The sequence below is a fragment of the Apis dorsata genome, unplaced genomic scaffold (assembly GCF_000469605.1).
Source record: "Apis dorsata unplaced genomic scaffold, Apis dorsata 1.3 scaffold_270, whole genome shotgun sequence".
Classification (NCBI taxonomy): Eukaryota; Metazoa; Arthropoda; class Insecta; order Hymenoptera; family Apidae; genus Apis; species Apis dorsata.
In genome coordinates, this window is record NW_006263548.1 from 450,256 (window position 1) to 468,478 (window position 18,223).

The 18,223-nt window shown below is 27.6% G+C and overlaps 2 protein-coding genes and 1 long non-coding RNA gene across 6 annotated transcripts; 1 reads left to right on the plus strand and 2 right to left on the minus strand.

Annotated features, from left to right (window-relative positions):
* Positions 1 to 2,723: 2,723 nt before the first annotated feature.
* LOC102675507 (zinc finger E-box-binding homeobox 1-like) lies at positions 2,724 to 11,216 on the minus strand. 4 transcript variants are annotated; one of them, XM_006616770.2, is made up of 6 exons: positions 10,432 to 11,216; positions 5,000 to 5,242; positions 4,466 to 4,857; positions 4,155 to 4,367; positions 3,264 to 3,653; positions 2,724 to 3,016 (listed from the first exon to the last, which is right to left on the minus strand). In XM_006616770.2, exons 2-6 carry the CDS (start codon positions 5,217 to 5,219, stop codon positions 2,768 to 2,770), a joined length of 1,464 nt encoding a protein of 487 aa, XP_006616833.1. In that variant the 5' UTR covers positions 5,220 to 5,242; positions 10,432 to 11,216; the 3' UTR covers positions 2,724 to 2,767. The 4 variants fall into 4 exon arrangements, with proteins under 4 accessions (XP_006616833.1, XP_006616831.1, XP_006616832.1 ...); XM_006616768.2 differs by having other exon boundaries at positions 4,104 to 4,367; positions 10,432 to 11,211; XM_006616769.2 differs by lacking the exon at positions 10,432 to 11,216 and adding an exon at positions 7,145 to 7,610 and having other exon boundaries at positions 4,104 to 4,367.
* Positions 10,389 to 14,650, plus strand: LOC102675406. Its single transcript, XR_421944.2, has 2 exons — positions 10,389 to 10,525; positions 14,307 to 14,650. It is a non-coding gene; the product is annotated as an uncharacterized LOC102675406 (long non-coding RNA).
* Positions 12,937 to 15,726, minus strand: LOC102675274 (protein downstream neighbor of son homolog). Its single transcript, XM_006616767.2, has 7 exons — positions 15,567 to 15,726; positions 14,704 to 15,343; positions 14,294 to 14,622; positions 14,013 to 14,224; positions 13,745 to 13,948; positions 13,445 to 13,631; positions 12,937 to 13,348 (listed from the first exon to the last, which is right to left on the minus strand). The coding sequence occupies exons 2-7, from the start codon at positions 15,315 to 15,317 to the stop codon at positions 13,176 to 13,178; spliced, it is 1,719 nt and encodes a 572-aa protein (XP_006616830.1). The 5' UTR covers positions 15,318 to 15,343; positions 15,567 to 15,726; the 3' UTR covers positions 12,937 to 13,175.
* Between the last annotated feature and the right edge of the window lie 2,497 nt (positions 15,727 to 18,223).

Sequence of the window (18,223 nt, forward strand, 5' to 3'; positions counted from 1 at the left end):
TTCGATATACACAAATTTATTATTTCATTCTTAAAACATGGAAACAATGATGATTATTTCTTATCTTATTTGTAAAAGAAATATAAAAATTAAAAAAATTATTTGTATTTTCTATTGATATAGAAATGACAAATCAATGCAAATAAATAATAGTGTTTCTAGATACAAATGTAAATACAAATGTACATTGTTCCATATTTTAAGTATCGAATTAGTTCATTCAGTTAAATGTAAGCGCAATTATAATAGTTATTTATAAAATTACAAAAACAAGAACACAAGAAAACGTCGATCAATCGAAAATCATTTTTAAGAGGCTATACTTCTAATAAGAAAAAAAAAAAAAAAAAACAAATTAACAAGTTTCATACGAATGCAAAAAAAAAAAAATTGCACCGGCTAATTTTTGAACGCTATTCACCATACTGTTGTTTTTTCCATTTTTATTTTATAGTACGACAGGCACGCACACTTACGCACACGTATACTCTAATATTTGGACATTTGTACTTGAAGTATTTATAATCGCGTGTATAACAAAATATTCGAAGCTACATTTTTTCTCGGCTCTGAAAATCTGAGATTGAGCCTCATCTATATAGATGTAGTTTGCACTGTCGTACATTTAACTGTAAACTTTAATTTTTATAGCAATAAGTTCAGAGAAATATATATTTTAAAATTAATTTTAACGACAAGTTTATTAACGTTATATGTATATATTCGTATGAAAATTTGGAAAAAAAAAATTTATTTTTTTTCATATAATATGATGAAGTTTTAAAAAGTTTTTTAGGCATTTAAATAATTCGAACATATCTTAGGCCTACATTTAAAAACATCTGTTCAAATATAAATCATTTTATCGATAAAAATAATCAAAATGAAGTAAACTTTATAAAATTTTTCTTGTGCCAGAATCATATATTGCATAATTATTTAATTATAAGTTTATTATATTAGAGGAACAACGTAAAATAAATATATATAAATATTCCTCCTAAATTAATAATTAATATGAGAACATGAACGAATTCTATAACTCGAATCAGTTAAACAGTTTCACAATGCAAACCATACCACAGTCTTCCAGCTTAAGTAATTTGGTCGAGTTTTCAACATAAATTTCATCTCCTAATCTTATCGTACGATAGAAATATCGTGTATTAAACGACGTAATGGATCGTCGTAAAATCCGATTTATCAGTACCTAAACAATCATCTCGAAAAATGGGAGATAAGGATTGTTTATTATTTTTTCCTATATATGGCCTGTATTCACCCTCGGTTAGTTAATTCATGTAATCTAACGTAGGTGCTTCAGGTACTCTTTCGAACAAATTTCTATTTAATCTATAACAAGAATACCACGAATCTTAATAAATAAATAAATATAAAAGCCGTGATAAAAATTATTTGGTAAGATTATTTCGCCTTTGCGAGGAAATCGAAGACAGACATGATTACAATTATGATTTACAAATCATGAAACCTAAATTTAAATCATGTTGCAATAGTTTTATCGAAAAAAAAGACAAGGTTTCGTTTCATTTTGTGCAAGATGATAATTCTTATAATAAAATGTTTTTAAGTTTTCGATATGAAAAAAAGAATCCAATGATATATGTCTTTTTGTATGAAAACTTTGAGTTTAGACTAGGTTAAACGATGAATGGAAGAAATATTTGAAGATTACATATGAAATCAGGTTATGTTCATTTAATATATTAAATTATAGCGATAACTTTGTTAATTCTAAACTTGCAAATACCCAGATAATTGAAACTTGGAAAGATATTAAATAAAAATTTAGAAATAAAAAAGATAAATTCCATGAGAAAAATATCCATGAAGATAAATTTATCTTAAAAAAATATCAATAAGTAAAATGATGCAATTGCAATGATTCATTCATTTTAAACAACTTTTATAAATCATAAAAAAATAAACTTTTTTTAAAATAAAAAAATTTGTTTTATAATTTTTTGCAATTTCTGTTGTTTCCGCACAAAACTATCAACATATTTATATTTCTCTATTGATACTTTAATAAATAATATTTTGTTCATAGAAATCGCTCATCTTGCATATAACCAATAAAATTTTCATAAATTCAAATAAATTTTTCATTCTTGTCTTTTAAGTTTCGAAATAATTTTGAACGACTTACGAATAATTAATTGCATTTTTTTGCATATTGAATTGATAATCTAAATACCTACATGTTTTTATTTGTATAAATTAAATCTCGTTATTATCTCAACTACTTCGATGAAGTATATAATAAAGAACGAAAGTAAAACAAATATGCTGAAATTTTGTATAAGAGTAACAATCATTTCGCAACAATTTCATTCCATTTAAGTTTCGAAACGATGTAATACCTAATTAGCATTGTATATAGTGAAAATGTTTCTAATATAGTATATCGTTGCGTATTTATCTTAGCTATATAAATATGAAATGTAACTTTTAATTTTCTTTAAAAAAAATAAACATAGAAAATTAGAAAAATTATTGCACTTAAAATTTTTTAACTAATTAACTTTTTAACTAATTAATCCCATGGTATATATAATATGAAATTTCTAATTAATTTGTCCCTCTTTATTAAAAGTTATTTGGACAAAGAAAAAACGAGAAAAGTACCTGATTCGTATCGTTGATCGAGAAGCTCGATAATTTTCATCACTCTTTAACCATATTACGGTTTCTTACCCATAGAAAAATATTTTTTATAGAAGTACGAAAAGAAATGAGAAATTATTTAAACAATATCTTGACCGTTTTCTACCTGACACCCATAATTGTCTTTGTCTTTATTCGCATCTTTATCTTTATTCTCATTTCCTTCTTCCACTATGTCTTCTTCTTGTTCCTTGAGTTTCCCTTCATTTTCAATGGATGCTAAATCTTCATTCTTCTCTGCCGAATTCGCAGAGTGTGATTTGTTTAACAAAGAACTGAATTCTCCAAATTTTAAAATTTCTTCCATGGCTGACTGTTCTAAATTCACCTGTAATGCATATTTGTATTATTATTAAATCTAAATTAATTTTCCTTTTCTATAAATGATAATATATTTTCTATAAATAATATATCTTTTCTATAAATAATAATAAATTTTATTACATTAATATTTTTCAATTCATAATAATGAAAAAAGATAAAAAAAAAAAAATTGAAGAAAAATTAGGGTCATTCGTGAAAACATTTACATATCACTGATTATATTATGCAAATGTTATGAAAATACATCTAACCTTTCTCGGTCTACCTCTTTTTGCTTTACCAGGTACAGAGGAAACCGACTGACAACTGGAACTCGACAAGTTATTCTTTCTCTTCGGCCATTGTAAATGCGAGTCCAAATGCTGCTTCAACTTGTCCTGTCTAGCAAACATTCGTGGACAAATACTACAGGCAAAAGGTCGTTCACCTGTGTGAACCCTTCTGTGTCTAGCCAGATGAGAAGCTCTCGTGAAGGCCAAAGTGCAAAGATCGCAGGAAAAAGGTTTATACTGAGCTTTTTCAGACTTGGTTTGTATCGGCCTGGTCTCTTTTCCTTCGTTCAATCCTGATCTCTTCGTAGATATATCGCCCTTTTTCTTCATACTTAATCTTGAATTATCGTCCATACTCTTCGAAGAATCCTGAAAATAAAATAGTGTTATGATGAAGAAAAATCGTTTCCAATAGAGAATGATTTTGAACTTACAAGAACGTACGCAACAATTGAAAGATTCAAAGGCTAATCAGTGTAAGTCAAATTCTTTGAAAATGATTTGCATAGTTCAAAAATTATTTTATCGTTTCAACTTTAAACTTTCAATTAAGAAATCAATTAATTCAATTATTTAATATTGATTTAATTGATTTGTCAATCGAAGATTTAAATAAAGAAATTTTTGAATTATGTCATATAAGTCATTTTCAACAATATGATTTACACGGATTAATTTTAGATTAATCTTATTATCACAATCAATTTGTTCGCAATATCACATCCTGCCTGATTATAAATATCGATTAGCCAAAATTAGACCAATGAATAATTAAAATACCAATGAGAATGATTTTCAATCATGATCATCTTATCGTACCAGACTCTCATCTCGTTCTTGTAAGTCGTCGTTCATCTGTATATCCGGTACCGTAGGATCTGAGGAAGCGTTATTAAAATTCGACTCGCATTTAACCGCACTCGAATCTTCGTAACTCTCCCTCGTTGAATCTTCCTTCGAAATAACGCGATCCTTCGATCTATATTCCAATATATCATTATTCCTCGTCGAACGTCCCACGGAAACTCTTTTTTGACCTTTGAACCTCGTCTCTCGTTTATACATAGGAGGCGGCATACGTCTCTGAAATGAGGAAATTATGTATTATCGGTTTTTAACAAATTATTACGATTCAAGCCAATTTAAGCAATTTTAATTAATATCCTTCGATTACAGCTTACGATTTGCGTGTCAGAGGTATGCAACGGTTCGTCGAACGCATCCTCGTGACCGTCAATCACCATTGGATCGTCTTCCACCTCGATCTCCTCCACCTTGATGTGATCCTCTAACGATTCTATGGAAGACTGTTTCGGCAAGAATGGAATCACGGACGGCTCCTTCATGTACTCTGTCGTGTGAACTCTCGCTTCTATGTGACACCGTTGCATTCGCGTCTCGACCCTTGTGTAAGGGCTGCGATTGTTTTCTTGGTTTCTCTGGTCACCAGAAAGGCCACGGATCTCTAGATCCGTCGCAGTCTTGATCAAAGAGGGCAAATGCTCCTCGGCGACGTCGATCGAACCGCGATACATGAAGTCCAGAAGACATTCCATCTCTTCAACTGCCACACCTGCTCATTCGAAATGTAAATTGTATTAATAGATACAGTTTGTGAGTTTGTTAATTCTTGAATTTGATTGAATTAATTATTGAGTTTATTTCATGATGAAAATTTTTGTTGATAACAAAATGTTATATGTTTTAGAGTTTACCTTTTAAAATAAGAATTGGCTGTTCACCGTAATGTTCTTTGAAGACTCTTTCGAAATAAGGACTACACGCAGCCAAGACCAATCTATGCGCCCTCAACATTCCATCTTGACAAGCTAACGTTGTGTCTGTCAAGGAACCACTTTTGTACAATCCTTCGAATAATCCAGACAAGTTGGCTAGATGATTGTTCCACGTGAGGTTAAATGTCTTTTCACCCATTATTGTGACGTGTCCAGTGTTGTCTATGAAATAAAGAATGCATGTTCATGCGCATGAAACTTTTTTTAGAATTTTATCTACTAATTGATAAAAAAAATATATATTCAATAATAATCGTTTCTTATAAATTATTTTTAGCGATATTAGGAAGAATCTATCTGAAAAAATTAATGATTCGTTAACAACAATAAAGTATTGCATAAAATTTTGTTAATTAATTATTGATTATTAATTAAATGGATATATTCATAAATAATATATTTATATTCATCAATATCATATACTTTATTTTATATGTTTAATATTTACCTTTATTAATTAACGATCGTTTTATGTAAATTATTTTGAGCAATATTAAAAAAGAATCTGCCCAAAATTTTATTCAACACATAAAGTTATGAATGGATATATTCACAAATAAATTTGCATAACATTTGTATGTCAATTATTTTGAAAATTTCGATTTTATTCTCCATTATTTTAATCAATATAAGATACAGATATCTTCGAGAAAGTACAAATACATCGAATCGAGCAACGACTGAAATTCACAATCAATATCAGGAAAATATTTCATTCGTATTTGTAAGTGTTATATCATAATTGAATCATACTTGTACATTGATACTGACATTGAAACATCAGTTCATTTCACACGTTCCACGCAATTATTCGAATCCTTTGTGTCGAGATATTTATATAATAGTTCGCTTCTTATTGTTATACACATGCGACAAAGTCTAACAATGTTGGTATATGACACTCACGTGTGCACGTGATATTCGTGCAGTTTAAGCGTTCGCAAAATTCACGAAGTTCATGAACGATAATTAAAATCAACAATAATTTATTATCACTATTGTAATTGTTTGTAAGTATTTATTACGAAAAAAATTTGACAAAGAGAAAAAGAAAGAAAAAATTTTTATTGCATTGTTGAAATTGGAATAATTATTCAAAAATTTAATTAAATTCGTAATTTCATTATTAATTAATTCTATTTAATGAAACTGAAAAGATTATTTTGCTAATTCTCTTTTTAAGTTAATTGATATATGGCAAAATATTACTTATACATTTATTCAAATATTATTTCGAGTTACATACATTTTCACGCATATACGCTGCATACGAATGAATATAAAAATAAAAAATCATTTACTATGGAGGATACAAAGTCGAAAGGAAAAAACAAGGATTCAATTATGTAATTGTAAGATAAGATAAAAAAAAACAAAAAATCGATTCTATGAAGAAAAAATTAAGAAATAGAAGATGTCAATATACAAAATTTTCAAAGAAATTTAAATAGAATTATATTTAAAATACAAAAAATACACTCAATAAAGAAAAGAAAGAAAAAATTACATAAAAATCAGAATTATAAAATAAGAAAAAAAATATAAAAAAAGAAAGGGATCGCAAAAAATAAAGTGAGGTTACATATCTTCTCGTTTTATCAGATAAAAAGAACGAAAAAAATCATAAATTTTCTGGATTAAATGAAGAGAATATTAAAATAAAGAAACATTTAACAGCATGATAAGAAAAATTATGTCAAAATTATGTTTAAAGTCAGGATAAAAAAAAGTAGAAAAAATCGAAGAATAATCGTAAAAAGTGAAATAAAATTACATATCTTCTTATTCAATTATGAAAAAAAAAAAAAAATTATAAAATTATCAAATGAAATAAAGAAGAAAATTTTATTTAAAATAACATTCAATCATGATTCAATATCATGATAAAAAAAATTAAGATGGAATTATAATTATGTATAACTTCACAATAAGAAAAAATAAAATAGAAAAAGAAAAACTTACAACGATCGCGAGAAGCGAAATGAAATTGTATATATATTTGAATCAGGTAAAAACAGAAACGAATAAAAAGACATTGCGAAATTATCAAATAGAGAAACTCACAATTTAAATACGATCGCAATACGATATCCGGCGTAACGTTGTTATTTATATCGCGTGAAATAAAATGGAACTAGGGAAGAAAGCTAGGCTAGTGAAATACGTGGTCATAGGGAGGATGCACAGTTAGATGTATGGATACACGGGAATGTAGTGGAAAGTGGGCTGAAGAAGGGCAGAGCGATCTAGCGGTGGTCATGCGCAGACGTGCATGGCTAGGTCCGATCCATAATTTCGTTGGTGGACCCCGTCACGCATTTGCCAAGGGGCTAGGCTCGTGTGTCGCACCCTTTTTTCCCTTTCGTTTCGAAGCTACGTCACACGAAGGGGGACCATGAAAATCGACGACCATCTACAGAGAGAAAACGGCCCCCTCTGCGTGATCGAGGATGGTCGTGTTCTTCTTGGGAGAAAATTTTAAACATGCTTCTTTTTGGCGACAGAAAAAGAGAGAAAAGACACACACACACACACACACACACACACACACACACACACACACACACACACACACACCACATATACTTGTCTAACTACGAAGAAAAAGATACTAAGAAATGTGAAGTAACAATATAATGTCATAGGGATTTAATTCTTTACTAGTATTTTTTGTGTGGAAAATAAATAAAAAAAGAAGCATTATTAAAATTATAATTAATAAAATAATAAAATTAAATTCATTTATCATACGATTAAAATTTCAAGTTGAATATTTGAAAATTAAATACATTTATATAATATATTGTAAATAGATAAATTGTCACTAATGATAAAATTTAATTATTTTTTTCTTCATTCTGAAAATATGATAAAATTGATAAAAAGTGAGTTATTTAATATTATCAATTTAAGATAAATTTTATTGTCGAGATATTTTCATATGTAAAAAAAAAACAAGATAAAAATTTCACAAGGCTAAAATAATATATGTTTGATTAATAAATATTCTTATTAGTTATCTAGTTATTCATCAAAAACACAAAACATCAATATCATTAAAATGTATATATCTAATATGTATTATTATTAATTTTAAATGATATAAAAGTTCAACGAATTACAATCACGCGAAAATTATTTAAAATTATTTTTTAGTTTTTGAAAATCAATTTTTTTTTATTATATAACTCAAAATTCTAACATTATATAAAATATATTAAAATAATATCAAAATAATATTTACATATTATTAAATAATATCAAATTTATGACATTTATATACTTGTATACTATTTTTAGCTATATAATTTATACTATGATTTGTGCTATATAAATTAATTAGGTAATCTTTACCTAAATAAGGTAAAGATACAAATGAAACAAATATTCATCAAGATGAAACATTGACGTAAAATTATTCTTGAAAAACACGTACAGTATATCTAATATGTGCATTGATTACGTAGCAAATAGGTGCACGCAATAAGAAGATAGCTTAATAACAAAGTTCAACTTATATTTTTATAAATTCATTTACATTTGTTTAAGATAATCATAATTTGTCCATTTTTAATAATAGATACAATCTTTAATAATTTTACAGTTTTAATCATATATTGAAAGATTTCATTAATAATTCGATATATATAACACTGTGATAAAAAAAACAATTGATATCAGGTGTGCGTAATCATTTTAGATACACATTATGAAGATAAAGTTATCGAAATATTATTAAACACATATAAAAGTAATGTTTCTTGCTTAAAATTATAAAAATTAAATTTAAATTTCAAACATTGGATTTAGGTTAGGTAGTTCTACATTATATTTTATATTTTTATAAAAAAACGATTTAAATGACAAAAATAATTTTTTATTAGCAATATTATTTATGAAATAAAATTATTAATGAAAAGAATTACTATTTCAAGGAAAATTTCATTCACATTCGAATAACTTGTGACTATATTCGATGTACCATCTGTATCCTCGTACAAGTATAATAAACATACTAAAACTATCCACTCAACGAGTTACGAAAATAACAGCGTGAACAGAAGCAGAAATTTTCACTAACGAATTATTTTCGTATCACTTTTGTATTTTGCTCATATATTAAAATATTATAATAAATGTTACATTTTCATCAAATAAAAAAATATTTATTTTAAATCAACAAAATTGCTTATTCAAAATTTATCATTTTAACCTATACACATTTATAAAAGCGGTCGATAACTGTTAAGCAATCGAAAATATTCAATTTCATAAAATTCAGAATATTACGCGTATGACAATACTTATTCATTACGGTTTATTTGAAATTACGTATCGAGGTCACTGATTCGCGTGACTAAGGTATCCAAGAATGCACAAGATCTCCCGTGGCTGGTTAGAGCGCTCTAGAACGCCGAAGATCAAGAGAGCAAAGAGTCGGTTTAAACCGTGTGCCCCGTCCTAACGTCGACTCTATTAATACCCGCGCCTTGTCGTCGCGTCTCGAGAACGTGTGCACAGATATAGAAGCATTAATACGACTGTCCTTTTTATTAAAAAATCTTCTGTTCTTAGCATCGACAAATCGAACAAGCATTTTCGAGTTGATCTCGATACGACTAGTACATAAGAAAAGATAAACAAATCGAATACTAGAAAATAATCGAAACAATTTTAACGCTTTAAAAATCGAGGTATCGAAATCTATTTCAAGATTGTTATTCTACAAAAATAGAAACATCGAGGGTCTATCGTTACGATTGATTAAATCAATTTAAAAAGTTTGTACAAAAATATATTTAAATGTAATCTCGCGTGTATTTTTCCTTCGCGAATTTCATTATTTTACGATAAAATTTCGACAACATGATCTTCGATATCATCGATTCTCGAATACGAGAAACGAAAGGAGTTACAGTTTTAACAGGACATGTCGTAGATGTCGTACAAGTGCATTCGCAGTCAATTATGTGATCAGCTACGATCATTCGCTTCATGAAGCTATTAGGAACAAGTTAATAGAATCATCGCACCGTTCCAATGTATGATGGGTTATGGTAAACAGAAAGAGAAAAAGGTACAAACTGTTACGATTCTAACTTAGCCTACAGATGTCGTACGAAGTCTTAAGCTCGATCGAGCCAGTGCAAATACTTAATCGACAATGTCATTTCACCCTTGTGAAAAGTTCCTTCACCGATTCGAATCGATAATTGATCAAAAGATCACTGTCAAAGTACAACTATATTTAGCGATTTGTTGAACAAGCCTTAAATTAGAAATAGAACGATACTGAGTAAAATATACCCTAACCATAAATATTTTTTTCTATTTTCTTCATATTCACTCACCTTTGACGATAAAAAGTTAAAAGACGATTAAAGTCTCGTGAGATTAAAAATAGCAGCAAGAGATCAATCAGGCGACCACGGTCCAAGAAGGAAGGTAAGGTTAAAATACACCTTCGCAAGTTTTCACTTGTTCCTTTTTTTCACAACCACCGTACGTATGTTACTTACACCCTTATTTCATTCGTTCCCCGAAATAAGAAATTTCGAGCGAGAACACCGGATCGCGAACAAAAAAAAGCATACGCGAGGAACGTACACCAAGTGTGGTATTGAGCAAGCTATTGGGCTCACTCTGCGAGGGGCACGGCACGTGCTGGGGCTCCCTCGACCGAGTCGCGACTGATATCATTTCCAGCGGGGGACTGTGGGGTCGGCAGCCAGAACCCCACCAGGGGGTCTTCGTGCAACCCCCACGCGGTGTCGTAGTAGTCGTGTTCGCCGTCGTGGTTGTAGCTCGTTGTCGTGGCTCCACCGTTGCTAGCCTCTCGAAACCCCCTTTGCACGTACAGGGAATAAGGGACCAGGATGTATACGTACATCATGGGGAGAGAGATTCTCTCTCTTTCTCCTCTCATATCGCGATCCTTCTATCGTTCTCGCTCGCACTCTCTCGCTCTTACACTCCCACGTATCTTTCTCACCTCTGTCTCGTTTCTACGCGCACTTTTATCGTCTACCTCGCTCTTCGTTCCTCCGCGTACTTCTCTCTCTTTGTCCGTATCTCTATCCTCGTTCCGCGCAACGCGTCAGGTCGAAGCGTTTGTTTCTCTTTCGCCGTTCTACTAGCTTCAGTTCGGTTCAGTGTAAAACACGCGCAACACCAACACGACCATACATTCTTCCTCCCCCGCCCGTGGCCCCCTCCCCTCGCGCGAATCCCTTACCCCCTACGTATCCAGCAGCTTTATCCACCCTGAACCCTCCTATGTACGAGGGTTGCTTCTCGGCAGGCCTGATCGGACGTTCGCGAGAAGGGACTTTCCCCTCTGCCTCTCTACACCGCCCTAACCATGCTTTTTTTTTCGTATTTCAGATTCGAGCTTGTTTCACTCTCGAGAAAAATTTTATCCCACATATTACATTTCATGACCTCTTTAGTATTTCAACGAATATTGTAAAATATCGTATTATTATAAATACAAATCATAGTGTTTTTTAAAAACGGAATGATTATTCAGCAATTAAAATTTTTCATTTTGGCTGATATTCAAAACTAATTATATTTTATTTATTTTTATGTGTATCATATTCCTTCTTTTTTTTCATTTTATTCTCAATTTACAATGAAGGATTTAAAATGTTTTTAATGGTTTGATAAGATGCTATCGTAAAGAAATTCGGCTTTAAATTGGAGGAAAAGCCAATTTTCAAATGGATGACAAAGAAGATTTTTGGTATACGAGTATCGTTTTTCAACAAAGTCCTCGAGGGCAATATTATCGATGCATTATTCGATTCAAAAAGTAAACTCGTATAAAAGACCTTGGAACATATAACTGCTCGTTAAAGAATATCGCAATACGATGAACACTGACTGCAATGGGCACTGACGTAATCATCACATTTATGTAGACGCTCATATTTGATGCGAACCTACATACGTACGCGTAAATTATAATAGTCGTATTCAATTCCTATATCTAGATTCATGTATTAATATAATTTTAAAAAAAATCTCTTTCATCAAATTTGAAATCTTGAATGATATAATTGAAATTAAATGAGAGAAACTTGAATTTTATCGCCAAGTAGTGAAGAGATATTTTTATATTTATATATTAAATTAAATATGGAAAAATAAATAAAACAATATCTTATTACAATATATAATTGATTGTTCACGCTCGAGGTGACCGGGCGACCAATTCGGGGGCAGCGAGCGAATATCGATTCGTTATTTTTAGGGGTAGTCCATCCATGAACCCCACCTTCGTCGCGCCCCCGTTCGAAAATTTGTCTCTAATGAATTATTATTATGAATATATTTATAAATCTAGTTTGTTCTATGAAGTTAAAGAAATAAATAAGAAAAATAAAAAAAATAAAATATAATAAAACATAAAAAGTAAGAACAATTTTATAACAATTATAATATTTTGTTATTAAAAAATATTTTACATAGGAAAAAAATGTAATTTGTATCGAATAGTTAAAAAGTTATAGTAATTTAAAAGATTGAAATAATATATATATGTTATCTAAAAATTATATAATTTATTAATTTAAATAATTGTAGATAATAAATGTTAGTACATATCTAAAAATAAACTAAATAAAAATTTCTTTAATTAATTTTAAAATATTTATTGCACAGCTGATTAAATTTCTTTAAATAAACAATTCTAGAAAAATAAATACATTGATATAATTTTATTTTTATTATAATTTTTATTTATAATTTATATTTTATCATTATTTTAGTCAATATATAAAATTTAATATCAACAATAATAAAAAATGTTATTATTATAATTACACATGATAATTATGATAAGGCATTTTCATAATTTTTATTAATTCGTTATATAAATATGTTAAAATTAATATTAATTTTTAATCTTAAAATCAATTAATTATTTTCATTTGAATTAATATTATTAATTAATAATTAATTTGAAAATAAATTATATTATCATAACATTTAAAATTATTTACAAAAGTAAAAATACAAAATATTTCTTTTTCTTAAATTAAAATTTAAGCATAACTGATTAAGCTCTGCTTTTAACATTAACAATTATTTGTCAAGACCATGTATACAAATTATTTGAAAATTTAATATTTTCTATAATTTGAACATAGGCTGGATCAGGACTACAAAAATGTTTTAATAATTCACTATTAAATCCACAATCGCTCAAATTTTCTTTGCCAAAAACATATTCTGGAATTGGTACATTTTTGGATTCCGTTTGTTCTGTGAAAAAAAAAATTATTAGTTCTTTATAATATTTGTATTACAAAAAAAAAATCATAATTTTGGAAAAAAATATATATATACATATATATATACCAAATTTCTGTTTCATTGCTGAAAATGAAGTTGTCGAACCTAACTGTGCACAACTGGCAGAATATTGTTCTAGCTGGCTAGATTTCATTAAAAAACAAAGAGAAGGCAACACATGAGGCAAAAGTGGTCCTTTTAATTCCAAAGAAAAATATCTTTCTTTGTCAACACGAACTGTACTTTCTTTAACCTTTAAAAATGAAAATAATTTTCAATTTATATTATATTATTATAAATATTTATATTATTTATTATTATTTTTATAAATATAAATATTAAATATTAAATATTAAAGTATGATACCTTAATTGGTTTTAAAGTTGCACCATGAAAAGCTACTGGTGAGAGAAGAGTTGGAGGCACACCTGCCAAAGGACCACTTGTTGTAATGGCAGATTTACAATTAATTAAAAAATTAAATAAAGCTTGTGCATCAACACCTTTTACAAAAATAAGAGATTGTTTCATATTATCTATTTCAGTTTGTTTTTCTAATGTTATTCTTGCCTGCAATGAAATTATATATTTATAAATACTGTGTAAAACAAAATTGCATGTATTTGAAAATTACCTGAGAATTATTAATTTTACGAATTTCAGAATTTTCAACTCCTAAACTTTCCAACCATTCATCTTGTGTTTGATCTTCTTCATCATCAGGATTTTCATTCTCAGTAAAGTTTGATGTATTTGATAATGTTGAATCCACAGTGTCACATCCTGAATCAATTGTATCTGATCGTCGTTTAGAATCTTTTTTCAAAGGCATTGTATATTCAATTTCTATAAAAAGATAATAAAATAATATGAAATTTTTCCAATATATTATATATATATATATATTTTTTATACCTTCTTGTTTCAGAGATTCTCTAAAACCACGTGTTGTAGGTGTCAAAAGTGCATGAGCTTCAGAAATTCCACATATTCCAGCAGCACGGAATAATACAGTAAAATTGTTTGCACACACATAAAAATATGGACATTGCCGTGCTCTTAATAAATGAAAAAGAGATCTAAAACTTTCACTCCATTCTTTATATAAAGCTTCTTTGATGGCTATATTGTTTACTATTGTTGTATTACTTGTTAAATTTGCACTCACTTTGCCAGCAGAGCGAGGAAATAATTCTAACCATGGTAATGAAGGATGTTGCCATATTAAACAACATCTGTGCAATCTGGTCAATAGATATTTTAATCAATTGATCTATCTTTTCTATTGAATTAAAATATATAAAACAAAATATTATAAAAATTACCTTGCATTTGGACTAGTATCTAAAGTTGAATCTTGTTCACTAATATCCAAACATCTTACAAAACCAGTAGTACCCGATGCTTCTTCGCTAGTTTTCAATTTACAATTCCATGGAAATGGTTTTGGGGACATAAATCTCATTTTAGTTTTTAAAGTCCAATCCATTGGAATATATTTTTCTCCTTTTGGAATTTCTGAATCCAGAATATTCTTATTTGTTTCCAATTGTAGAAATGCATTACTGAATGTTAATGGACAATCAAGCATTAAATTCTCAATTTTATTTTTTTTAGGAGTTTTAAGTTTTAATAATTCAAATAATGTATTATCATTACTAGTTTCCAATTCTGGAGATGTTACATTCAATTTTTTATTTTTTATTTCATCCTTAGCAAAAGGATTTTTTCTCTTTTGACCTACACATTCGTTAGATTCAATATTTTGTTTATTTTCAATTGTTTTTTGAGTAGATCCTAATTTTGAATTTTCTCTGTTAATGCGTGTATTATTTATACGTGCTTGAAGTGCACGTTTTTTCATTTTTAGACGATGCAACTGCATTACTTCGTCTGGTCTTTTCCATTCTAACAGTTGCACTTTGTTTATATTCTCCATTGGAAATTGAAATAAATTTTGTCATCCTATCAGATAAAAAATATAAATAACTTACTAATAATGATAATAATGATATTTAATATTAAAAAAATTGAATTATAATATTAATTTTTCTTTAAAAATTTCGTTTTTGAATTACAATTATAGGTTAGAATTTTAAATATTTTATATTTCTATTTCTTTCAGAATGTTAAATATTTTTTAAAAATATTGTAAGAAGATAGATATAAAATAGTTAGATATACATACGGCTATTTAAAACTTTTTTTTCAATTTAAAAATATCGTCAATTAAATGAAGATTCCGACACTCATTAAAATCACTTCTAAACTCACTACTACACAAGATGTAGTAAAATAAACAAGATGTCGCACCGAACGCATATATTATCTTTACTATAACTATACTTTATTATAATTACTTTTTACTTTTACTAATTTCTAACTGTACTATATTATATATATAATATATACATACATATAATATAGAAAAATTTCAGTATATTTATTTTATTTTCGAATATTTCAAATTATATTTTATTATTTAAATAATAAAAAAATACATAATTTTGTTTTTAAAAAAATAATTAAAAGAATAATAAATAAATTAATTTTAATATTTTTATTCTATTTTATTAAAAATATAACAAGAATAAAATATTAAAATTAATTTATTTATTATTCTTTCGATTATTTTTTTAAAAATAAAATCATATATTTTTATATTATATTGCATAATATATAAATTTAAATCATAGATTTCTATAATATTAAAAATATAACAAGAATAAAATATTAAAATTTATTTATATAATTTATTTCCCTTTATTCTTTAAATTATTTTATATAATTAAATATATAATTAATGCATATTATATGATATTTTTATTTTCGGTGCAGTTTTGAATAGAAGAAAATATTATATAAATTCGTATCATTGCTTTAGCCAATAAGAAAAGCCAATAAGCAATTAGTATGTGACGTTATTCAGTTATTAAAAATCGTGACAGGATGTGTTGTTTTCGGATCGATAAAAGTGCGTGATATTTGCAAAATTTTTATTGATATAATTTATAGACTATTGTTAACTTTTTATAATTAATACTTCGTTGTTTAATGATAATTTATTGTAAAATTTTTTATTATTTCGAAAGAATCACATTTACAAATGACCAAACATAGTTTATCGTGCCGTTTGCATTTAGTTTTTCTTTATACATATTTGTAAAAAATTTTAACACATAACTATTATAATTTTTTTTATCGAAAACATAACTTTATTAGATATAGGTATGTAATATTGTCTTTTATTTATTACGATCAATTTCATTGAATTAAATTAAGACGCATTTTTTGTCTTTTTTTTATTTATATATTTATGCATTTGTTATGTATACTTAAAAAAAAAAATGTTCTGAAAATATATAAAACTGAAAATATATAAAATATAAAATATTTCTCACTGAAAATATTTCTTACTGAAAATATTTCTTACCACAATCTTTCTAGTGATTCGTGCTTACACGATATGTTGCCAAACTATCCCCTCTCCAATTTGAAATTCAATAGGCATAACGACGCAAGATTTCATTATTGTGTCGACATTTGTAGTGTTTAGACGTCGTTTCTCTTCGTGCCATGTGTAATTTTTCTGGTGCATATTTACTTTACTTTCCAAAACTATATTTTTTTATTATATAATAATATTCAATTAATAACATATTTATTATCATAATTGATCTTTTGAAATTAAATTATTTTTTTTTATCGATTTATTTAGATTGGCAAATACAACAGATTTCAAAGATGAAATTTTAGGTTGATTTTTGTCTTATTTCAATATAATTATTTTTGTAAATACATTTGATACATTTATTTTAAATTTTTTATTTTCTTTTGTGATTAGATCATTAGATAATTGCTGCAACAATTTAGAAGGCGGAAAAAGGATTTCAAACATAGACGCCATGATAATTGATATTTTAGAGATTAGAGGTAAGTGTAACAAATTTTTGTAGCAAGTATTGAGCTTCAGTTGATAATATCGAACAATATAACTTATCAAAAGTGCACAGCAAGTGCTGCCACATGATAAGTACATATTTCTAAAAATTGAGATGAGAAAATATACAATATTTTAAAATATTCAAAGTGGATATTAAACATTTCTTTTTAAAAAAATATTTTTTTCTTTTGATAATTTATCGTACGATTTATCATGAAATAAATTCGGTTTAAAAATATTTTTGGTCCCTTTATTTATATTTTCTTAGTTTTATTTTGGTACATAGAAAGTTTTGTGAAATTTTCTTTTCAAAATAAAACTTTAAGATAAAGATCCTATAGAACTATTTTACCTTCGTCGTGATATGATAGATATGTATCTATTCGAAAATATATAAAAATTATTATGAAAAAATGAGGAAAAGGAAGTGAGATATAAGGTTATATGCAATTGTAAACAATATATATACAACGTTCGATCGCATATTTTTATTTCGAAACATCGAATTTCCTGACGTCTAAATATCCGCAACGCTGATACCAATGATAAGATGATTGTGAAATGTACTTATTATCAACGTCTCATTAAAGCATTATTAGGAAGGGCCAAGCTGCTTCAGCGTTTCCAAGTCTTGTATTTTTTTTTTTAATATTATTTATTTTGCGGTGCGTCTTTCCATCGATCCATCGATTTTGTAAATCGACATTTAGCAAAATGAATTTGCAAATCTAAATGGGCGCATACATTGACAACATCCATTGATCTAAAAATGTTTTCAACATTTGGAAGTAGGAAAGGGGGAAATAGGAAGATGTGTAGAGAATACGAACCTCCGATTTTTATTTTTTTTCTTTCTTTGGTTCGCCATTCTCTCTCTCTCTCTCTCTCTCTCTCTCTCTCTC